Source organism: Sinocyclocheilus anshuiensis, unplaced genomic scaffold (assembly GCF_001515605.1).
Source record: "Sinocyclocheilus anshuiensis isolate Anshui unplaced genomic scaffold, SAMN03320099.WGS_v1.1 scaffold31, whole genome shotgun sequence".
Lineage (NCBI taxonomy): Eukaryota > Metazoa > Chordata > Actinopteri > Cypriniformes > Cyprinidae > Sinocyclocheilus > Sinocyclocheilus anshuiensis.
The window spans coordinates 205,461-227,072 of record NW_015548186.1 but is presented as its reverse complement, the minus strand read 5'-3'; the positions used below and the strand labels follow the sequence as shown (position 1 = coordinate 227,072).

The window sequence follows — 21,612 nt, the reverse complement described above, 5'->3', positions numbered from 1 at the left end:
TCTGTGTCTGTGTGTCTGTCTGTGTCTGTCTGTCTGTCTGTCTGTCTGTCTGTGTCTGTCTGATTAATCGAAATCGAATCGAAATCGCGATTTGAGACGTTGAGATATCCTAATCGCAAAGCCTGCGATGTGGACGCGATATTATCTATTTGATGGATTCTATTGGTGGGATGTAATCTGGCAGATGGCAACCAATAGAACAACAGTAATTCCTATTGGAATAATGCCCAAAACAACAAGGAATTTTGTAATGGTTTAATGGAAACTATAAGAATTTCTGTGATGGTTTCTATTGTTTTTTTCAGCAGGGTAATGATACCCATACTGTGCTGCACATTATTGACAATATTGAGCTGAAGCTTGACTTTGCAAATTTAAAATCGCAATCGCAATCGCAATCGCAATATCTGTCAAAAAAATCGCAATTTGATATTTTCCCCCAAATCGCACAGCCCTACACTCAATTAAAGACGCTTCAATCATGCTTTAAAGGGATAGTTCACCCCAAAATTAAACTTCTGTCATTAATTACTCACCCTCATGTCGTTCCAAACCCGTAAGACCTTCGTTCATCTTCAGAACACAGATTAAGATATTTCTGATGAAATCCGAGAGCTCTCTGACCCTCCCATAGACAGCAATGATCCTATCACGATCAATGCTCAGAAACGCAGCAAGGACATCGGTAAAACAGTCCATGTGACATCAGCAGTTCAACTGTAATTTTTTAGAGCTACGAGAATACTTTGTGTGCAAAGAAAACAAAAATAACAACTTTATTCAACAGTTCGTCTCCTCCGCGTCACCCTATAGCACTATTTTGGAGAGTATCCACTCAAAGTAAACCGCGTATGCTGTTGTACGCTGACACACATGTTGTTTATGTTCAGATCAAAGCAAGCGCATACGTCGTGGTATTCTCCAAAATGGCACTAAGCTACAGTTGGGATTAGGGATGTCAATGATTAATTGTCGATAAGAGATGTAATCGATTAAAGCTGTCGATGGTCGATTAAGCAGTTTAATTTGGGTTGCGTGCGGCTCATGCGCAAAACACTTGCAAGCGGCTGTGAGTGACAGCGATGAGCCTGGATCTATGGCGAAAATAATTCACTACGCTTTTAATGTGATCCAAACTTTAAAAGTGCATTGAAAAAGACACAATAAAGTCCTTTGACATGGAAAGCAATTTCCCAGATAATTGTTTCAAACCGTGCTCTGCTTTGACAGGGCTGCGAGACACGAGCAGGACAGAGCCCATCTCTGTTCTCATATCTTCATGTTTTCTCCCAATATTGCAAAGCAAATGACACGTCTGTAAATTGTCAAAAAAGTGAATTTATATATAAGCCTAAAAAAATCATTCCTACAACTCATTAATTCGTTCCTACGATTTATTAATCTGTGGCCACTGTCCGTGTTTCATTAATTTTTACCCTGGATAACCCATGATCTAACTAAAATGAGGGAACGAATTAATAAGTCTTAAGAACGGATTCTTAATTCATGGCCGCGAAATCATAAATGCGAAAACATGGATTAAAAGTGAATGACAAGAAAATAATCCTGCGAAATTAGAGGGTGAGACGCAAAGTATAGCTTAATTTAATTTATGAGTTTCGCACGGCATGAATCCAAAAGCGTGGTCATGTTATAACGTTTGCCTGCTTATTTCACACATTAGGGCTGGGCGATACGGCAAAAAAAATAAAACCTCGATTTTTTTTTTCTCAGAACATTTGACAGATTCTTGAATTTTATATGATTTTTAACTAGTCATCTTGAAAATGTAACTACAACATGATTCAAGTAACTTTTTCCTAGTTAACCCTCCAGTTGAAGATTCTGTTGCAAGTGCAGCACACATGAAGTTGTCATCATGATGTAAATCAGGAGTGCCCACACTTTTTTGTGTGGGGATATACTTTTCAAATGAGAAACTCACCGAGATCTACCAAATGAATAATAAAATACATATAAAATAAATGAATAAAAAATAGGGCTGGGTTTTGACACACATTTCACGATTCGATTCTCATTCACAAGCTTTCGATTTGATTACCAATTTCGATTCGATTCAATATCGATTATTTTGGATATATATGCCAAATTTTCTCAAAGAAACAAAATCTCTCAACTAATGCTGTAAAATATACATGAGAGTACGGTTGCAAAAAGGTGGAACATTTCCAGTAAATTTCGGAAACTTTCCAGGATTTTTTGGAATATTCCAGGGATTTTTGGAAAGTTTCCGGAAACTTACCGGACGTTTTCCACCCCTTTGCAACTCTACAGTAGAGTCAGTTGGTACTACATTACTATAATATTGAAGGTTAAAATTGACAGATTTGTTAAAATTACACTTAATGAAGATTTTAAAAGAATAAAGTTACTATTACATAATATTTCTTCTTCAATTCGTTTTTTTTTTTTTTTTTTAATATAGGCCTAAACATAATGGTGGCTGTCATAAAAACTTGATGGATTTATTCAAACATAAATCAAACATTGAAGAACAGTGAGTGTTATATGGTGCATATATTTAGCAAAATGCTTCTCTCTACAGTTTATTTTTCTATGACTAATGAGTTTATGAGCTCAGAAAAAAATTAAACATGCATGACTGAATCGTTCCCAATAAGATCAGTAACATGCATTTAGAAAATGGCGTGAATTTTAATTTCATGCTTTAAAGAAATCTGAATTTTGCACTCAACTTTCCACTCGGTCCAAGGAATCGCATTCATTTATCCTTATCTGTCTGTTCTTATGTACTGATTATGCATTATCAGCATTTAATGGCATTTAATTTTTGATGCTTTGTCTTAAAGAGCTCTGAAGTTTACACTCCTCCTTTCTCTCTCACTTCAAATAATTGCATTAATTTATTCCTGTGCATCTGTTCTTATTGGTCTGTTTTTATTCTTGATCATTATTAAACTTGTTTTATTACGTGTGATTCAGTCTGTCAGACTACTTGAACGCATCTCTTTTCTTATCTGAATAGGTCTTGACAATATCTTGGAAGTGTTTCTTGAAACACAAGTTCTGGAGGATCTCGGGCTTTTAAAAGGTATGCTTCTCTGAGATGATAATCCATCAGTTCAGAAATTGACACAAAGGCATTACATTTACTGTAACTGAAGGCAGTAAATGGAAATGTGTTTGTGGGGTGGCTGCTGTTGTGTTCATGCTTGAATTTCAGAAATATGAAGAATGTATTTAAATGAGGAAGCTCATTACAAAACAAAGTGCCTCAAAAATACTCCACATCATTCGCATGTTTTATGCTTTAATATTAAGTTGTGAACCACATTCATGTAGTTTCTGCATGCCTCCATTATCAAACATGTTTTACTGGACTGCACTGCATTTGCTATCACTAGACAAAGGTTTTATCCAGAGACTTTAAAAATACTTTTAAATTTTTTTAACTTTTAAAAATAATCTCACCAGGAAATGTTTAAGGATTTCTGTCAGCTGTCCACATTTTCCTGCCAGAGGAAATGGACGGTTCTTATATCTTTATTAGACATGTGCCGGTATTCGGTGGTGCGATATATCACGATAATGAATATACACGATATTGTTGTCGTGGGCACTTCAAAATACCGAGAATAATTATTACAAATGATTCAGAATTTTGAACGCATTTTAAGAATACTTGTGTGCACTCTGTTGCAGGGTTCTTACGGTCATGAAAAACCTGGAAAAGTCATGGAATTTTAAAACGGCAATTTCCAGGCCTGGAAAAGTTTTGGAAAAATAAATAAACCCAGAAAGTTTTGGAAAAGTCATAGAAAACTATTTCTCAAAACTCTGTATAATAGAGTTATGTTTAATTAGGTCCTGAGTTTTGGTGCGGGATTGCGCATAGGCTACATCGCATATAGTTTTACTCATTCCCGCAGCTTTCGACTTTAAAATGATGGATATTCACACATTTATTCAATAGCCTATAGCATGTATGTTTGAATCCACACAGAATATCAGATAAAATCAGTCATTTGAAAACGGCGTGAGTGATTCAGCTGTACCGCGTCTTCTCTCTTTGACTTTCTCTTAAAACGGCTTCACATCGGCGCATCTCGTCTGGGATACAAGACTTCCGCTCGCGTTTCGGTACAGTTGACAGTATTGTCACTTGCCTAATCGGGTCATTGTTGCATCGTCAAAAAAATTTATTATTTATTTGCACGTCTTTTTAAAGGGTCATGAAACCCCAGACTACTTTTTTTTTAGATTTTAGCAGAGGTGTTTGTGTTGCATATCATAGAAGACAATGTTAGCATCTGATAATTTTAACTGTTGGAGAAAACTGGTTAATTTTAAGATTTTTTTTGCGCTATTTTCATCTTCTGGGTTTAAAATCTACGTAGTGTTGATGTCTCAATTTGTGACGTGGCAAAGGACATGTGTATTAAGAAAATTAAATTAGAAAAATATTTGGAACATTTTTTTGTTTGTTAAATTTAAGTTTTTGTTTTTTAAAGTAACGACCAAGCGGCCAGCGGCTGACAATGAGTTAATCATAGCCTATGTTTGATCAATTTAGCCTTCTCAAATCATCACCACTTGACTAAAACAAAATCTATATATAAAATACTTAAAGCATATCACTTTGTAAGTTTAAACAGTTAACCTAGATAAATGTGTACTATTAGGCGTGTATCCAATCATTTGTGCGGAGAGTGGAAGCTAAAGCGCGCTCTGCAGGACTTGGAGTCGCCAGGGCAATCACTTGCATTTTTTTCTTATAACGGTGGAAACAACCGTCATTTTTGCTCATATAGGTAAGAGTAATGCATCATTCAGGACTGTTAAGGGTCTACTTTTATTTGTGTGCACTCACAATATCAGCATACGTAGTGATATTTTAGAAAACAAACTGCGCTTTCTGCCGTCTCGGTCTTGAGCAGAAGCGCTTCACAAAAATGAACCGAAACTCTGCGAATATTCTATTTCCCCTGGCCCCGACACATTCATCAAGGTAATTACTTGCTGGGGTTTGCGGCAAGCTTTGTCATCACGTTCTATTAGTTCTACAGCTTCAGTTTCAGAACTTTCACGCTTAGTAACACATACAGCTGTTCCCTCACCACAGTGCAACAGTGAAAAGGGACCCCTTTCAAACAGTGTCGCATTCCCAGCGTTGTTTAAGCGACATACACCGGTATTGCGGTATTTTAAAAATTCATATCATAACAAAAATAAACACCGTATTCGGTATGAACCAGTATACCGCCCAGCACTATGATTAGGTTAAAACCGAAACCAAGCCATTCACACAGAACGCATATTCAGCACATTTTTAGATGGACAAATATGACTGCAGCACTCGCGTCTCATGCAAGAGATGCAAAGAAAGTCATGCAAAGTCAAAACAGTTTTAACGTTTACAAAACGCAACACAAATTTGTGAAGGTTTATTTCATTTCACTGCATCTCAAATGTATTTAAATGCAATCTGTGTGATCGGTGATTTGGCTCTGTATTAAGCAATGCATAAATACTTGATGCTGTTTTGTTGATAATTGTTTATGCCGTTTACAAAAATATATTTGATATATATATATATATATAATATTAATTTAGACATTATGCATGTTTTTATAGACAGTTATTTGCATTGACAATTTAATGCGCTGCATTATTTTGCTCATTGCTCCGTCGGGAGACAAGTCAAAGTTTCCTTATATATATATATTGCTCTGTTTTAAAAAAGGTTATAAAAAATTTCAATAATTATCGATATCGAACGATATGAAACATGTATCGTTGATATATTTTTTTAGCTATATCGCCCAGCCCTAGCTAATCGACACAGCCTTTATCACTGCAAGAATACTATGAAATATGTTGCGTGTCTTATTCTGTGTAAGAAGCCACATCATCTCACAGAAGGATTTATTTCAAACACTCGACTGACGTTATGAAGTGAGTTAGGACTAAAAACATTTTATTAAATGTGGTATTTTCACGTGGTTTCAGATGGAGCAGCATTTACTACACAGCCACTGAGAAGCTACGCAAACAGCTTTCGTTATCGCAGAACGATATCTTCGATTTCATAATCGCACGATTGAATTTTGCGTAGCTTGTCAATGAACTACGGCTCTGTGTAGTAAATGCTGCTCCATCTAAAAGCACATCTAGCGGACAACTACAGTGAATACTGTAACATTCGTTAAAGTTACTTACTTGACGATGTTGTGTCCTAAAATGCCTTGAAGACTCGAATGCAGCCGTTTGTGATCGTTAATTCGCGCCCGCGAGCATACACATGTGAAGTGCGAAGTAGATGCTGCTCCATCTAAAAGCACATGATGGAGATTTACTACTAATCACAGAACCGGCTTTACTGACAAGATGCGCATGACAATTGTATTTGATTAATCGTGCAGCCCTATAATTTACAAAGTCTATATACTGCCTAGACCCACTGTCTTTCTAGAACTGATAATCAGAAGTAAACGATGATCAGAGTTATACACACAAAGACACTTGCTGGTCATCAACTACTGGTGCAGTGTTGTAACTTGCAGAAAGCATTACTGAACAAATAACTTTTTGAGCTGATTCAGATATTTAATTCCCTGAAATGAATCCAAATCCCCATCCACAGCTGCTGGCCATTGAACTGAAAAACAGATACCATGAATGCACTGTTAGTCGCTATGTACATTTATGGCAGATATACAAATCAAATATGCAAATGCAGAGGTCCTTCAACCCTGCTCCTGGGGACCCACCGTCCTGCAAAGTTTATTTCCAACCTGCTTCAGCACACCTGCCTGACCAGCAAACCAGCTAATTAAGCTTTTCAAGTGATCCAGAAAAGCTTAATTAGCTGGTTCTGGTGCATTTGATTAGGGTTGGAGCTGAGCTCTGCAGGACGGTGGGTCCCCAGGAGCAGGGTTGAAGACCTCTGTACTAATGTATACATGAGTAAATAAAATTGGTAATTGAAATACTGAAAAACAATGCCATTTTCCCCCTGACCAGTGGATGGCAGTGTCACCAAATTTGGTGCCAGATCATAATAAAGATCCACAGTTATTAACATCATTAATCTAGAGTTTTTTTAATTCCAACAGAGGGCGAAGTGTATAGGTGTGTTCGACTTGGAGCAGCACCACGCAGACGATCAAGCGTATGACATCAAAGCACCACGAGAGCGATTCGAAAGCATGCAGCCGTCTGTTCTCTGTAGCTCTCGCGGTGCTTTGATGTCATACAACGATCGTTCTGCATGGGTTAAGGCTTGAAGGGATACGTATGGCGCTACTGGACATGTGCACATCAATACAGCGTAATTTTTGTCACACTGTACAACAATAATTACTATTTTTTCATTATTGTAAGGGGTAGGTTTAGGGTTGGGGTAGGTGTAGACGTTAATAAAACACAATCTAATGGGTAGAAAATTAATTTCATTGTTCGTTTCCGGTTGGAGCTGTATCCCTTCTAGCCACAACCTTCTGCGTGCGCAGTGCCGCTGCATTAGATCATATCTAATGATCGCTGCATATCACTTTTATGCGGATGATACACAAATATATCTGCCTCTGAAGGAAAAAGATATGAAAGGGTTAGGAAATCTGTTTGCATGTCTAGAGGACATCTCGGATGTCTTTAAATTTTCTATGCTTAAACTCTAGTAAAACAGAAGTTATTGTGTTTGGGCCTCAGGTGAATAAGGCTAATGTAAACCATAATCTGGGATATTTGAACTCCTTTATCAAACCAACTGTGAACAATTTGGGAGTCCTTTTAGATTCCTCCTAGGCCTGGGCGATAAAACGGTATTGATATTTATCGACGGTACACCCTCTTCGATAACGATAGAAACATTTTTTGATATAGCGCACGATATAGGCACGTGCTATGAGTGACGCAGACAGCTCACACAAACATAAACACATGCTGTGCCTGCCTGTGATGAGGAGATTGTGAATAAAGAATGAATATTAGTCGAATTTAAAATAAACATGAGGCGTTTGTGAATAAAAAAAATTAATATTAGTCGAATTTAAAATAAACATTTGTATTTGAATGCAAAAATAGTACAATCAAATGTTAGGTGTGCGTCTGGGAGCGTCATTAGTGGAGTGCGAGATGCGTTGATGATGTAAGTGACGTTGTTGCATTTTAATGTTTTGTTAGTCTAGCCCACGAGACGTGCCGCTGCTGCGCTATTCGTTCAAAATATTAGAGAAATATAGTAGCTCAGTGCGTAGAAGATCTTGATTAGGTGAAAACCGAAACCAAGCCATTCACACAGAACCACTGATCTATATATGACTGGATCGCTCATCGCGTTCTAAACTGCCGACAGGCAGTGAAGCCACCGGAAGTGTTCGATCTGCCATCTTACTAAAGGCCCTTTCACACGGGACGCGGCAAGCGGTGGAATCGCCGCGCGGCTGCCGCTTTCTCTTGTAGTGGAAGCGTTTTGTGCAGAGGCGGTGGTTACGTTGCGGTCTCGGAGCGGACATTGCCATAGTTACAATTGTCAACATCACCTTTGTATTTACTAAAAACTAAATAAAACATTATGGAAATTTGTGTTTGTGTCATTCTGCCATTAATTGTTGTCATTATTTACCTTTTTTTTCATTTGGCACAAGAGAAGTTGTTTTGATTGATTTGCCTAAAGAGCATACCTGTGAGGTTATGATTGAATTAAATATAATTTTATTTATGTCTCTGTATGAGATTTTAGATGGGTCATACAGTTCTGGGAAATCTATTACACTTAAAACAATCTTCTCCTCTATTTTTTCAATAGGCATTTCAGTTAAATGTTCACTGATTGGTTGAAACCGATGCGGCTGCCGTGCCGGTGGAAGCAGCAGGATTTTGGGTGCACGAGCACCGCTTGCGCTCCGCCTCCGCGCCGCCAGCGAAACCCTAAAACCTGCGTTTTACCCCGCATGTCTCCCATTGAGAATGTACTAGACACTCGCGACTGCCGCGTCCCGTGTGAAAGGGCCTTGAGCATACCTGTGAGGTTATGATTGAATTAAATATAATTTTATTTATGTCTCTGTATGAGATTTTAGATGGGTCATACAGTTCTGGGAAATCTATTACACTTAAAACAATCTTGTCCTCTATTTTTCCAATAGGCAGTACAGTTAAATGTTCACTGATCGGCTGCCGCTGCCACTCACAAAAAGATAAAATATTTGTATCTTTGGCGGCACCTGCAGCGAAGCGCCGTGCCCGTAGAAGCGGAACGATTTTGGGTGCACGAGCACTGCTTGCGCTCCGCCTCCGCGCCGCCAGCGAAATCGCCCGCGTTTGGCCGCTTTCCGCATGTCTCCCATTGAGAATGAACTAGACACTCGCGACTGCCGCGTACCGTGTGAAAGGGCCTTAATCCCTACCAGCAGAGAGCACCATTGAGTCACAGCTAAAACACTGACTTATCTGCTTCAAATCGGGTGATTTCAGGTCAAACGGGATTCGTTTTTATGTTATGTGTATGTAAATTCATTTTTACTTCAGATGTTATCGGCAATGTTTATGGTCTTTTTGGGCAGGATATATTTAAACCGTTTAGGTGGGTGTGTCTGCTGCGCACTGCCGACACAGGTAACTGATCCAACACAAAATATAGCGTATTTTTTATGTATGTAATTATTCAGGAATTATTAAACATGAACGTATTAGTATCAGAAATTGATTTGAATATACAATGAATAATACAATAGCCTCTGTTACTATATTGCCCTATACTGAAATGAAAAGCTTAACTTACCATCTTGAAATAAAGCTTCATGTCTGTACTGTATGTAGTCAGTTATTTCTCTGAATAAATTATGATGTGTATATTTTTAATGTCCTGATTGAGAAACATCTATTTCAGACTCTCCAAGATCGCGCACATATGGTTACTAGCATTACCGTTTCCATGTAAAATGTTGTATGCTAAATTAATAATTAATTTAACCACCGTTTAAATCATTACCTGCTTCAAAATGAATGCTGTTAACGAAATCATTGTTGAAACATTTGCAGCCTACTGTATGAATAAAAACACTAACAAAATTATATAAACAATGAATAACTGTACAAGGCGAATAAAGGTATGTGTATACAAAGCATAAATCTTTCTTCAGATTTCAGAATGAGCACTTTGACATTTGTTATATATACGTTGAGGTCGTGTCCGTCTTTATCATGTTCATGATGTTCGCTACTATAATGAACGTAGCTTTTTAATAAGCAGGGGGAATTCCCGACATTAAAAAAATAACCGTTTACATGCCTAGGGTGTTTGCACTGTAAGAATGTACAGAGATACTTCAGATATAAAACGCTGACTTGTTAGGTGATGTTTTCTCATTAAATTCGTCCGATTTCCTATTAATTCAGTGGAATGTATGGGAATACTGGGGAATACCAATATGGCGGCACGGCGGCTTCACTTTCATGATGCAATACATGATGCTGTTTTGTTCATAATTGTTTATGCAATTTACGAAATTATGTTTGATTTATGAGTTAATTTAGACGTAATGACAGTTATTTTGCGTTGGAAATTTAATTCACTGCATTGTTTTGCTCATTGCGCCCTCCTGTGGCTTCGGGAGACAAGCCAAAAGTTTCCTTCAGACCCATTTAATCTGCATATAAAACATTAGAAATTAGATATTTGTTTAATTTTTATTTTGTGTTTGACTGTTAAAACAAAAAATATTTGTTGTTTGTCTCAATAAATTGGGTTAATTTAAAAATACAGTGGTTAAATTTAAAAGTTTTTTCTATTGCTCTTTTTTTTTTTATTAAAAAGGTTATTAAAAATGTCAATAATTATCGATACTGAACGATATGAAACATTATATCGTTGATACATTTTTTAGCTATATCGCCCAGCCCTAATTCCTCCTAAAATTTGATCAACATATTAACACAGTAGTGAAGTCAAGTTTTTTTTTCAGTTAAAACTTCTCTCTAGAGTCAAGTCTTGGCTGTCGTTTAAAGATCTTGAGAGAGTTACACATGCCCTTGTCTTGTCGTGTCTGGACTATTGTAATTCTTTATATGTTGGTCTACCCCAGTCTTCTATATCACGACTCCAGATGGTTCAAAATGCTGCAGCCAGACTTAAGACTTTAAACTGGCTCCCAGTGTGTTATAAAATTGATTTTAAGATATTGGTATTTGTTTTTAAATCCCTAAATCATCTGGCACCCTCTTATCTGTCTGACTTATTAAAAGAAAAAAAAACAACAAGATGTCTGAGATCTACAAAAAACTACTCTTTGTCTCAGCCTAGATCCCGATTAAAGGCAAGAGGTGATCGTGCATTTGCAATAGTTGGGCCGAGGCTATGGAATAGCCTTTCTTTATCTGTGAAAACTTCAAATTCTGTCTGAGTTTAAAACTAAATTGAAATCTTATATTCTTACTTTGGCTTTTTAAACTTTGTATGTTTTTTTTTTAATTATTATTATTATTATTATTATTCTCATTGACATTATCGTTTATTGTTGTTTTTATCTTATTTGTACAGCACTATGGTCAACTGCTGTTGTGTTTATTGGTGCTTAATAAATACGTGAATGAATGAAAACGGTATGCAAAGTAACATTGTACTTTATTTTATTTCAGAAAATATTTTTTCTACTCATTTTGTTTAACATTTGACTATTATATTCATGTGCAAGTTTAGGGTTTTCGTACTTGAAAGTTTCATGGTTTAAGGTACTTGAAATATACACCGTGTATGCTCCTGAAATAAAAGTTCAGAAAGATGTGATGCATTGTTTTTGTTAATGTGACTCTTCATATACAGTCTCTTTTAAGGGTATAATCAAGTATTTTCCGTTGTCTAGTCTTTAATAAGCAAACAAAAATCACAATAAATTGTAATACGAATCGCAATATATAATACATAGTTGCAATACTCAATTATCGTAATATATATTGAATCGGCACACAAGTATCGGGATAGTATTGAAGCGGCAGATTAGCGTATTGTCCCCGCCCTAACATCTGTCTATCTTCTGACCATAATCAATCTCTCAATTTTTTTCATAGAAATGCTATCACAATTTTTTTTCTCTTGCTATTGTGGCAAATGAAAATTCAGAAATTATATTTGTTCTAGTTTTCCATTCACCACTATAAAAGTTAACTATGATGACTTCGGCTGATGATACACGGAGCAAGTTTTTGAGCAATTTTGCTGGTCAACTTTTTTTGAGCGATGTTGCATGGGCACTTTCCCACTGAGAATGGGTAACAAATGTCTATATGGATACTTTAGATTGGTCGTGAGCCCTGTGTCTCACCTGGTTGACGGCAACATTACCCAAAATTGCCCAGAAATACCTCTCAAAATCTTGCCCCGTGTATCATCAGCCCTCCACTTCTGAAAACCCCGGAAATTTGAAAAAGATCTGTTAGTTGTATGTTCTACTCTAGTTGGATGATCAACATGACAAATTCAAAACATCTGGTCCAGCCAATGATACTAGACCAAAGGGTTCAAAGATACAACCAAAACAATATCCTCTTTGAGCTGGTGGTGGCACTAGAGATCGATGGCACTGGTCAAAGGATGCTTTTGATTGACTGTTTCCATTTTACTTTGACAAGTCACGCTACCCAAAATGGACTGCAAAACTGGTAGTTTTTTTTTCCCAAGTTCCCTTTCTTGCACACACAGTTGAATTTTGCCTCTTGTTTTGGATCCACAGATTGTAAGCCTGCAAGTGTGTCAAATTGGTCATTTGATGAAAATTGTCTTTTCTGCTGCTTAAGACGAGAAAAAGTGAAGGTAGTTTTTTTTTTTTGTTCATTTACACTTTCCCCCCTTTCCCTGATATGTCAAGACCGTTTTGATCTTTTTTCTTTTTTTTACCTTAGCCTATCTGTTTTTCCTGTACTAGCTATACTATTTGTTTAAGTCATGTGGATACAGTGCTTTCAGTGATAGCATTTTCAGTGTTAATTTAATTTTCCATGGTTTTGGAATTAATTAAGTTGTATGTGTGTCTCTTAAAAGTATGTAAAACACACCTCCACCCTTCATTCTCTTTGTATTTTCCCCCATGAACAGGAACATGTAGTTGCACTCAACAAACAAATTGTGGAAAGTGGAGGAAAACCTTTACTAGGTAAAGATCCTTCTAATATCAGCAGACTTGAGTGGCAATCAGAGGAATTCCTGAATGCAGTGTTGCACAGGAAAGGTGAGCATCCCAGCACATAGTCATTTGTGTGAAAATGAATGGTCAGACATGGTGCATTATAGTGATGGAAGTGACTGCAACGTTTGCTGTAGTAAGTTACTGGTACTGTCCAGAGTAAGTAAATCGATTAATCTCTCACAAATTTTAATGTGCATTTAGCAGAGCTATTTACCCCAAGCCTGAATTTTACTTTCTAGTCTGTTCTTATCAAAGTGTCCTATTTCCTGGACATTCAAATGAAGTCCTTGTCAACTGTGATGTTTATTTTCAGTCTTTGTTGTTTATTTTATTATACGGTTTGCTTTATTTTAACAACATGTCTAATTTAACTGCCAACAGAATACGCGCCAAGAATTCCTGATCCACACATCCCTGTGGTGGCTTGTGGTGTCTTGCAGCAGATGATTAATAAGTTAGCTTCATATTATACCTCAAGAAACAACTGCTCTCAGGACTCCCTTCAGAACAATGGAAAAAAAGACCAAAGCCTTCTGAAAACTAGCTGTATCACTTCATCCACTGCTGTCAAAATAGACTCCGTTGCTTCTGCTCAGAAAAAGTTCGTCATGGTGGACCAAGATGCCCCGCTGGACCTTTCTCTGAGAAAGATCAAAGTGGAGGACTTTGAGCAAGGTGCAGTATAGAATTATAAATATGTAAAGAGCTACTAGTTAAAAAGAAATTGGTTTATCTTCGTTTTGAATGATTTGTGTCTCTTTAGATGGAGTTCTTGATCTTTCGACTAAGAAGAATTTTAACAAAGGCCATACATCTTTAAGGAATTCTCATGTCAGCCCAGCTACACATTTGGTCAAAAGGTAGATCAGGATATATACAGTCTCTTTTTACCAGGTTTATATTATTTGCTTATCACATACAACATACATTTCAGTATTATACAGTTGAGAATGTGTCTTTTATATTTCAAATTTTTTTTGCCTGGTCTTTCAGGGACTCCATCGACCTGAGTCTTGCTCAAGTAAAAGATCTACAGTCTGTGAACACTTTGGAACTGTTCATGTCAAAGCTGTGTTTGCACCACCAGCACCAAATAGTTGATGCATTAGGCTTCTTACAAAGCGAAGTCAAGACTGTGGCTGCTTCCAACCATTTCCAAGCACCCACTCCAGATTTGTCTGAGAAGCAGGCAACAACCAGCTGCAGTTATGCATCGTGTGAAACCAGCTCTGAGATTCAGCGGTCTGAGAGAACATGCTCCGTGGATGCTGCTGTGAGCATTTGTAAGACTCAAGAGTCATCTGTTGTCACAAACAGTCAAAAGCCTACTGCAGAGGTGTTAAAGGCTGATGTTTCCAGTGTTGCACGGGTAATGACTGAAAAACAAGTTGACCTTGGCAAAATGGAAGTTTTGTCAACTTCATCTTGTGGAACAGGTGTTGAGTGTGGAAATATAAGTTCTGCAACAGAATTGTTTGTCATGACAAAGACAATGACTGATAATCTGGGAGCAAAAAAAGTGTTAGGTTCAAGCATTCAGCAAATTCCAAGTAGCAGTTCTGTAAAGAAGTGTCTATGCAGTGCGGAGCGATGCTTGCCAACTTGTACTGTGGCGTCTGATCATGCAGATTTGTTGAAATGCACACAGAAGTGCTTTGCACAAAACGAAGATGCTGTTGTAAAACCTTCCACAATTCAAAAGACATCAAATGTTGTTGTACCAATATCTCCAAGAACAGCCAGGAAAAGCAGAAAAAGTTCTTGCCTTGTACAAAGGAATAGCTCTTTAAGTTGTCTCATAAATGATCCGGATAGCCATTGTGACATAGTTTATATCAGAAAATCAATTACAGAATGTCAGCCTCAATCTCGTAATCGACTGCATCCACGACAAAATGCCCGAAAGAGTACAAGGGGGCACAAATATGTGGAGGAGTACTTGGAACTAAAAACAGTCCGTACCTTAGCTCGTAAATCGATAGGCAATTCTAGTGGGAATTGTCCAGCTCATATGCCAGACGTGCACGCCTCAGTGACTCCGAAGCAGGTCCTTTCTAAGTCTGGCAGTGTACCTCTAGTAAACACACCTTTTGCAGGGGATTGCATGAAAAATGTTATTCCAAAATTACCATCGGAGCAGATAGCGGAGAATGAAATGCCAGATGTCGTAAAAGTAACAAGTCTGGGTCTGATGGTTGAAACCAGTCAGACAGGTAAAATTGAAAGTAATGGCCAAATATTCAATGAACTGTCAGGTAATCGGAGTGAATTAACCATGCAACCAGATTTGATCTCAGAGAAACGCATGGACACTGTAGAAGAAAGCACAGAAACAACAGAACTCACTGTACAAAAAGACGGATGTGACTCCCAAATTGGGCCCATGCCAGAAGAGGTGGTATGTGGTACAGAAAGAAAGGCTGAGTGTGAGGATAAATCATTGGAGCCATCACTGATCCATGTGTCCCCTAACATGGCCAAAGAGTGTTGTACTGATGAAGTCGACATAGAACCGAGAAATGAAAGGGAAATAAAAAAAAACACGGAAATCGAGACTGCAGCAGATGTCCAGGAACAATCCGAGGCATCAGAAATAAAAGCAAACACTGAGGAGGATAGAGGTGCTCAGGAACAAGTTGTACATGACAAAGCAAATTCTTCAGAACTACCAGTGAAGAATCAAGGGGATTCAGCGGTGTCCAGCCTGACTGAAGTCTCTACTGTACAACCACTTGTAAAATGTAAAGAGAAGGATGTGGATCTGCATACTTCAAAAGTTTTGAATGCAAAACATGCAGTGTCCTCAGACAGATGCTTGCGTAGTAGAAGTAAAGGCAGCGTTGACGTAACAAAAGACTCTATGAAGTGTGGTGCTTCTGAACTTGTTGATCATGCCAATGATAAAAGCCCAAAGACTCATTCTACTGAATCAAACGTGCATACTAAGCAGGAGCCTGATTTGAATGCTGTCGACATTCTTGAAACGGCACCGGAGGTCCCGGCTGCCAAACCTTGTAATAGTCTGGTTGTGGATCATGCAGTCAAAACAAGACCAAAATCAAGAACCGCAACCGCTGTTGGGAGAGATGAGCATCCGAGTCCAGGCGTCAAAGTGAATAATGATTTGCCAAGTGTTTTGTCACCTGAGGTTCTCCCAGAGACTGTAAGCACCACCTCCTCCCCAGAGAGTGGAAAGCACGACAAACTGAACAATCAAACCTCTGAAAGCACTGAAAAAATGCCACTTAGAAATAAAAGTAGTCCCGTTGAGCTGTCTGTTAGCGGGCCCTGTTCACCCATCAAAAAGTCCCCACCAAGCTCTGAAAGTATGCTTTTGAGAAGCAGAAGTAACACTGAAGGGCCTTTAAGTAGCAAGTCGATCAGTCCGACAGAAGGCCGTTCAGAGAAGCAAGGGCAAATGCCTTTAAGAAATAGCAGCTCTGTTAGTGAGCAGGCATCTAATAGAGATTTGTGTACATCTTCCGAGGCAGTAACGCATATGCCTCTACGAAGCAGAACTGTTAACTCAATTAAACCGACTGTTACTAAAGATTCTCCTGTTAAAAGTTCCAGTAAACATTTCATCAGTGAACAACCTGTCAGTTCGCACTCCAGTACTACCTGTAGAAAAAACGAGGCCAATGGGCACATGCCCTTAAGAAGCAGTGCCAGTTTAATTACAGAACAGCCCCGTAATAATAAATCTGCTATCGTAGATGCATCAGAAAGCCCTGGACGCATGTCGTTGAGAAGAGGGAATGTAGCTAATACTGAAAATTCCTGTGGCTCAACAACAAACCCTAGTAGAAATAAACGTCCTCTGAGACCACAAAGGGTTTCAGCATCAAGTGGGGAAGCTGAAGAAAGCCCCTTGAGTTCAAAACGTAAAATCCAAAATCAGAAGCATGTGGAGGCGCAAATAAGAGGCTTACTGAAATTGCCAGATGAGTCCTTCCGCATAGCTAGTCTTCAGATGACCGAACCTGTTGTTTGCAGTCCCCCAAAATTTCTGGAGGCGCTAAGGGGGGAAGAACACCAGCAGTTGATTTCCAATTTAAATTCAAAGTTTGATAAAATGCACAAAAGTTGGGTTCCAATGGACAAGGAGGGTCAGCCTGCACCAAAACCCAAAAACAAGGCAGATAGGCTTAAAGAAATCTGGAAAAGCAAACGCAGAGTACGAAAGTCAAGGCCATTGGAACAACAAAAGTTATCCGCTGTGCAAATGCTATTCATGAAGCCCTTTGACTTGTCCAGTATCTGCAGGTGGTTCCTGCAGTCAACTGAAACAAAATCACTTGTAATTGTTAAGAAGGTGAACACCAGACTTCCTTCTGAAACACAGTTGTGCTTTCACACTTCGGCAGCAGGAGCAGGGTCCTCTCACGAGATATTTCCCAGCCTCCAGGCCGAACGGTTGAAGAAGCACCTGAAAAAGTTTGCTATTGCATCACCGCTGAAGAACAACCCCAAGAATCAAAGGCTACTCTCCAAAGCTTTAGGTCAGGGTATTTTTGCGATGAGAAGTAAAGAAAAGCACGAACCGACGACTGCCACACGAATCTGTACAAAGGCACAGAGTCTTGCTGGAGTGACGCTGGCACAGGCTCCCGAGAGCTTTGCCCCGACCGCAGGCAGTGCGAAAAATCCAGCGAGTGCTAGAATTCTCCGGAAATACTCCAACATGCGTGAGAAGCTTCAGGTTCAGCAAAACAAGAAACGCAAAGAGAAAACTTTCAAAGGTGCTCGTTTGAAGGCGGCAATAATTCCAAAGAAAGCCAACGAACAAAAACTGCCGACACGTAAAGGGTCAAAGTCTGTGGTTGTTCAGAGGATCTCATCTCTGACCAAGACGGCAAAAACGAACTCTGCCCTCAAACAACGGGTTTCGAAAAGGAACCAATGTCACAAAGACCGTACCTCTCCAAAGAGGTCGCAGGCACTCACAAGAACGGCGAAAGCCATCGGTGAGAATGCCTCAACAAACACCTCGAATAAAAAACAGATACTGATCAAAACCGGAACTGATAAGGCACAGCAAACAAAAGCAAGTCTGACTAAAGTTGACACAAAGAAACCGGTGTTCCAAAAAGGCCCTAATAATTTAGAGCCGCAATCTTTAGATGTGGACGTTAAACCTCTGATGTTGGAAGACCAAGTGTTAACTAGGTCACAAAGAAAGATGGAAGGCCCCCCTTCACAGACTGCCTCTCCCAAATCCTCCACAAAGCGAGGCTTGGAACCTCTGGTCACTACCACAAAACGTACTAGGACCTCAAAACCATAAACAATGTGTACAGGTGTACTAGAAACTCTTGTAGAAATGTTTCATAAGAACAAGGGGTGCTGGTGCTTTTCAGAAGATTATTTTTGAAGCTTGGCAGTACATTTTCAGAACGTTGAATTTGTCATCGGAGAGAGATTTGTCTTAGTTTGGGCAAAGAAATTTTCCAGTGTTCATTCTTTTTAAGTGTCAAACTTTTTCCAATTATGCTTAAAGAAACCTATTTGTTTGTTATGAAAAAAAATAACTTTTTTTTTTTTCTTGATAGAGCCATTATTGTAAAAAGAAGTCAAGAAATAAAGGTTCTGATTCCCATTAATGGGGCATTTTAAATATGGGTTATAAATAACCCAATAACTCGCTTGTTTGTTTGACCGTTACATTGCATAGCTTATTATTACAACAGCTTGGACTATTAAGCCAGATATTATTTAAGGAATGATCCACAATTCTAAAACAATTAATAATTTTAGCTAATTGAAGTGGCGTCGTAACCTGAATAATGTGCCTTTTTCTTATCTGTATTTATAAGTGATTGAGGTTGCCTCAATAAAGCCTCATTCTTTTTGCACATAGATGAGAAATTTGTCCCAAACTTCATAAGATCGCATCTTTTTCCCTTTCACTCTTAATTCTACTCCGTTTTGTCTTTTACAGCACTGACGTTTAAGTATGTAGTAGTTCATATTTTCAGTCTACCGTTATAGAGTTTTGTTCCTCCTTTTAGAGGGTGACATACATAGGAACATACTGTATGCACAAGTTTCTATCACTTCGGTTTAGAATGATTTTATGGTCTCAAATATTCAGTGTTTTTAATATGTTTTTAATATATGTATACAACAGGAAATACATTTACGTAGAGTGAATCATTCATAATTCACAATTTAAGTGTTTTTGTTGTTGTTTTTGCCTTTTCAGATGAAAATGTTAGGGAAGGACGATTTGGGATGATATCCATTCAGACTCGGTCAGTGTGGTAGTTACCTACATTTGCATCGTTCTCATCATTGTAACTTGCATCATTCTGATCTAACCGCGGGAAAATGAGGCGCTGTTGCGTGCTCTACAGGCTCAAGCGATTGCTTATGAACTAATGTTGATGAATTATGACAATGTTTATTATACGATATTTATATGGTGATATGTTTTAGACGGTTGTAAGAATGCATATTTTATTTCCCTCATGATCTGAACTTGCACAGTCAACAATGCAGACATTTCAAAATAAGAGTCACAGTGTATTTCAAGCTTTTTTCCTGGTCATTCTTGATATTTTGGGTACATAAACTGTATTTAATTTAATTATCAACTATTGTAGCTTCTGTCTGGGATTCCCCATCACAGGATGGACAGACTAAGAACATTATTCAAAATAGTGTTTAATAAATACAATTTACTAGCATCAGGTTTTTATAGTTAAAAATAAATGTTAACTGAAATTATAAAACTATAAAAAAGGAAATAAATACCTAAAACACATATATTGAAAAAAACGTATTTTATTTCATTTAGTTTATAAGCTTTAGCTTACCTTGATGCACTAAAATAACCAAAACAGAAATAAATAAAAAATAATGACTACAAAAGACTGACTAAAACTAAATCAAAATTTGCTGTCAAAATTAACACTGGATCAGATGTGCCAAGAACCAAATATTTTGATAAAGCAGACATAGACACTCATATAATCACACATTTTAATGAATGAAAAAGGAGGAAGTTCAGTAAACATTTTGGTGGCGCTACTTACATTCGGAGTAACTGCAGTTAGTCAATGTAACTACCAACGTAACATCAGAAGAATAAACAGCAAGAGCTCTTAAATGTTCTATATGCAACAGCGACGGTATCTTTCACAATAAATGTTCTTGAGTTCATGATGCGATGGTTGTGACTGGCACAAGGTTAGCTCAGACCCATGCAATCTACAGGAAAAGCCTGTAACCCTTTCCAATGATTTGTCTGCACTGAAGCGATGACATTGACATTCACTTCCGTTCCCAGTACCTCAGTGTACAATAAGAGCAATAAGTATCCACAAAACTAAAACAAAACATTGTGGAGAAACCAACCATGTGGTACAATGAATGGATGGAGGATTAAATTACTGCTAGTTCTCATCATAAGCAAGTCGTTTCTTTTGGTCTGCGCTTAATCACAGAAACCGCTAGTAGCGGTCGGGGCTATTGACTTGCTCTTTAATATGAGGACTGGATGGTAGCTACCCTTATTAAATGCCTCGTCTCAATTACCTCTTTTTCCTCGGCTTTATTCACAACTCAAAATCAGCGTACTCTTAAATGAAATTTCAGCTTTCTATCTGGAAAGGTCTTAAAATAAATAATGACAAAATCAATCACAAAGATATTTTAAATGAATTAAATTTGGTATTCACATGGAAGACAACATTTACAATAAAAAAAAAAAAAACCTTCCAAAACAATCGACACTGGCTCCTGTTACGATAAGGCTAATAATTATCTATGCTTTTGGCCAGTTTCAAACCACTGTAGCCTGCATAAGCAATGACCGAATAAAACGCCAAAAGTCACCGAATTTCACACTGCTGTTTAATAGTAAAATCCCGAAAACACAAATTTATTCTTTAACATATAAAAATACTATACCAAAATGAAATACAAATATATATTAGAATCTGTTAAGCATTTCTGTATAAAGTGAAGGTCTAGGGAGTTAGGAAAAGGAAATCGACGCGAACAAAAAATAAACACTCACCGAAATTAAATGAAATAAGCCAGACTGCACTTATGTTGTAATCCTAGGACGATGTTCGTGGCAATTTGCAAACCTTCATGAACGCAGTAGCTTGCAGAGGTAATACTGAAGGAATCAAAAAGAGAACATGGTGGATTCTGGGAAATCGTTACTGTTACGCCAGCGGGAGACGGGAGAATTGTGACTTCTAAGAGGTGTGTACAGTGTTGTGGTCATAACCCATAGTCATATTGTACCCCTCAAACAGTTTCAACACTGGCCAATATAAAAACTGCAGTGGCGTTGCATATTTAGCAGCGTTTCGATAAGCGATGTTCTATTTTCTGCTCAGCAGTACTAATATTAACCACAATCCAGACATCACATGACAACGAGCATGCATCTTAGAAAACGGTGTGATGAGATCTAGCTAGCGCTTGACTT

The 21,612-nt window shown here is 38.0% G+C and overlaps 2 protein-coding genes across 4 annotated transcripts in view; one reads left to right on the top strand and one right to left on the bottom strand.

The window, feature by feature from the left end:
* The window catches only part of LOC107705013 (uncharacterized protein C10orf12-like), a 21,374-nt gene extending 1,696 nt beyond the window's left edge, over positions 1–19,678 (top strand). The window contains exons 2-7 of one of the 3 annotated variants that reach the window (XM_016508125.1): positions 3,008–3,073; positions 12,714–12,793; positions 13,076–13,208; positions 13,548–13,841; positions 13,930–14,026; positions 14,160–19,678. In XM_016508125.1, the coding sequence (XP_016363611.1) occupies positions 3,008–3,073; positions 12,714–12,793; positions 13,076–13,208; positions 13,548–13,841; positions 13,930–14,026; positions 14,160–18,453 (4,964 nt within the window). In that variant the 3' untranslated portion in view covers positions 18,454–19,678. Of the gene's footprint in view, positions 1–3,007; positions 3,074–12,713; positions 12,794–13,075; positions 13,209–13,547; positions 13,842–13,929; positions 14,061–14,159 lie in introns of those variants that run through there. The other 2 variants (XM_016508126.1, XM_016508127.1) reach the window with 2 other exon arrangements.
* A 1,554-nt stretch (positions 19,679–21,232) lies between these two features.
* Positions 21,233–21,612, bottom strand: part of LOC107705008 (slit homolog 1 protein-like) — a 79,895-nt gene continuing 79,515 nt past the window's right edge. The window contains exon 38 of the mRNA XM_016508123.1: positions 21,233–21,294. Within this exon, the coding sequence (XP_016363609.1) occupies positions 21,233–21,294 (62 nt within the window). The remainder of the gene's footprint in view (positions 21,295–21,612) is intronic.